Consider the following 1480-nt stretch of genomic DNA (forward strand, 5'->3'; position numbering starts at 1 on the left):
AGACTACCCATTTCAAGGCCTTTCTGAGCAACAGGGCCTCCACAAGGTCCCCCACAAGTAGCCATTCAATCCCTCGTGGAAGCTCTCGAGGGAAGCCACGTCCCCTCCTCCCCAGACAGCCCCTTCTGCTTTGGAGCACCCGCCCCCCCGTGGAGCATCCTCCCTGAGGCTGACGGGTGGGGGGGAGGGGTTGGGATCAACGTCTCGAGGTTCTGTTGCGTGTTGGGGTCCCCTCGAGGAAGCAGCCCCTGACAACAGGGCGGGCCCTCTCTTCCCACCAACATTCCGTCGCCTCTCATTGGGCGGGCCACCTATCCGTTAGCAGGGGCCAGCCAATGGGGGGCGTCCCTGTGTGCCTTACCTGTTTCCACAACAAACCCAGGTCACTTGGCTCTGGTGGCGGCATTAGAGCGGTCACCTGCCTAGCTCTCTCTCGCTCCCCAGAGCTATCCTCCCGTGTCTAGTGTGAAGCGGGGAACCCCTCCCCCGCTGCCCCCCCCCCCCCGTGACCAAGCGCAGCTCTGTGGCCCAGGCCACTGCCTCACCGCCCAGGCGGGGAGCATGAGCTTCCGGTGGGCCAAGGTCGGCAACCGGAAACTCCACCGCCCCGCTCGTCGTCACCACCCCCATTGCCACCTCTACTAGCTGGCCATGGTGGGCCGCTTCCTGCTGCTCGTGCTGCTTTTCAGGGCCTGGCCCTGGGCCTGGGCTTCCAAAATGCCTTTGGCGCCCGCAGCATCTTGGGCGCCCCGGCCTTCCGCCCGGGTGGTCACGGACAGCCCCTCAGCCGTGATGGCCAACGTCAATGTATCCTCCAACGGGTCCCAGGCAATCAACGCCAGCCAATCCCACCCGGTCCTGAATACGACCCAATGGATGCAGATCCAGAAATCCCTCATCATGCTGACTGGCTGCAGCAGCTTGGTGGCCCTCTATTTCGTGGTCTGGCCTTGCAGAATCAAGAACATCCTCAACCTGGATGAGAGGCAGCTCACCCACGAAGATCACCAGGAGCTGGCTTCCATGGACAGCGATGAGGAAACGGTCTATGAGGCGCGCCTGAACCAATAAGGCGCGGGAGGCCAGCAGGAGCAGCCAAGCAGAACGTAAGGTGCCTGGGCAGGGAGATGGGGGGGGGGGGGGGCGGCTGAGCCTTGGGTGGGGAAATGAGGGAGGGGGCCCCCAAACCCGACTGGCTTGTCTCTCCCTGGGACCCAGCCCCATTCCATAGAACCCAGCACAACCTAGCAACTCCTTGAGGTGCCTACCCTGCGGGGGGTGGGGAGTATTGGGGGTGTCTGACCCTCCCCACACGCCCAGGTCTAGGATCAGAAGGTGCGGGGGGGAAATGGGGAGGGGGCTCCCAAACCCAACTGGCTTGTTTTTCCTTGGGACCCAGCCCCATTCCATAGAACCTAGCATTACCTAGCAACTCCTTGGGGTGCCTACCCAGTGGGGGGCAAAGAGGATTGGGGGCAGC

At 63.2% G+C, this 1480-nt stretch overlaps 1 protein-coding gene across 1 annotated transcript; it reads left to right on the top strand.

Moving 5' to 3' along the window:
* Nucleotides 1-651: 651 nt before the first annotated feature.
* Nucleotides 652-1071, top strand: LOC138143974 (protein FAM174C-like). Its single transcript, XM_069065287.1, has one exon. It carries the CDS (start codon nt 652-654, stop codon nt 1069-1071), a length of 420 nt encoding a protein of 139 aa, XP_068921388.1.
* Nucleotides 1072-1480: the final 409 nt, after the last annotated feature.

The sequence above is a fragment of the Petaurus breviceps genome, unplaced genomic scaffold (genome assembly GCF_028583685.1).
Source record: "Petaurus breviceps papuanus isolate PSGF00001 unplaced genomic scaffold, PetGlider_PUasm1.0 90681, whole genome shotgun sequence".
Classification (NCBI taxonomy): Eukaryota; Metazoa; Chordata; class Mammalia; order Diprotodontia; family Petauridae; genus Petaurus; species Petaurus breviceps.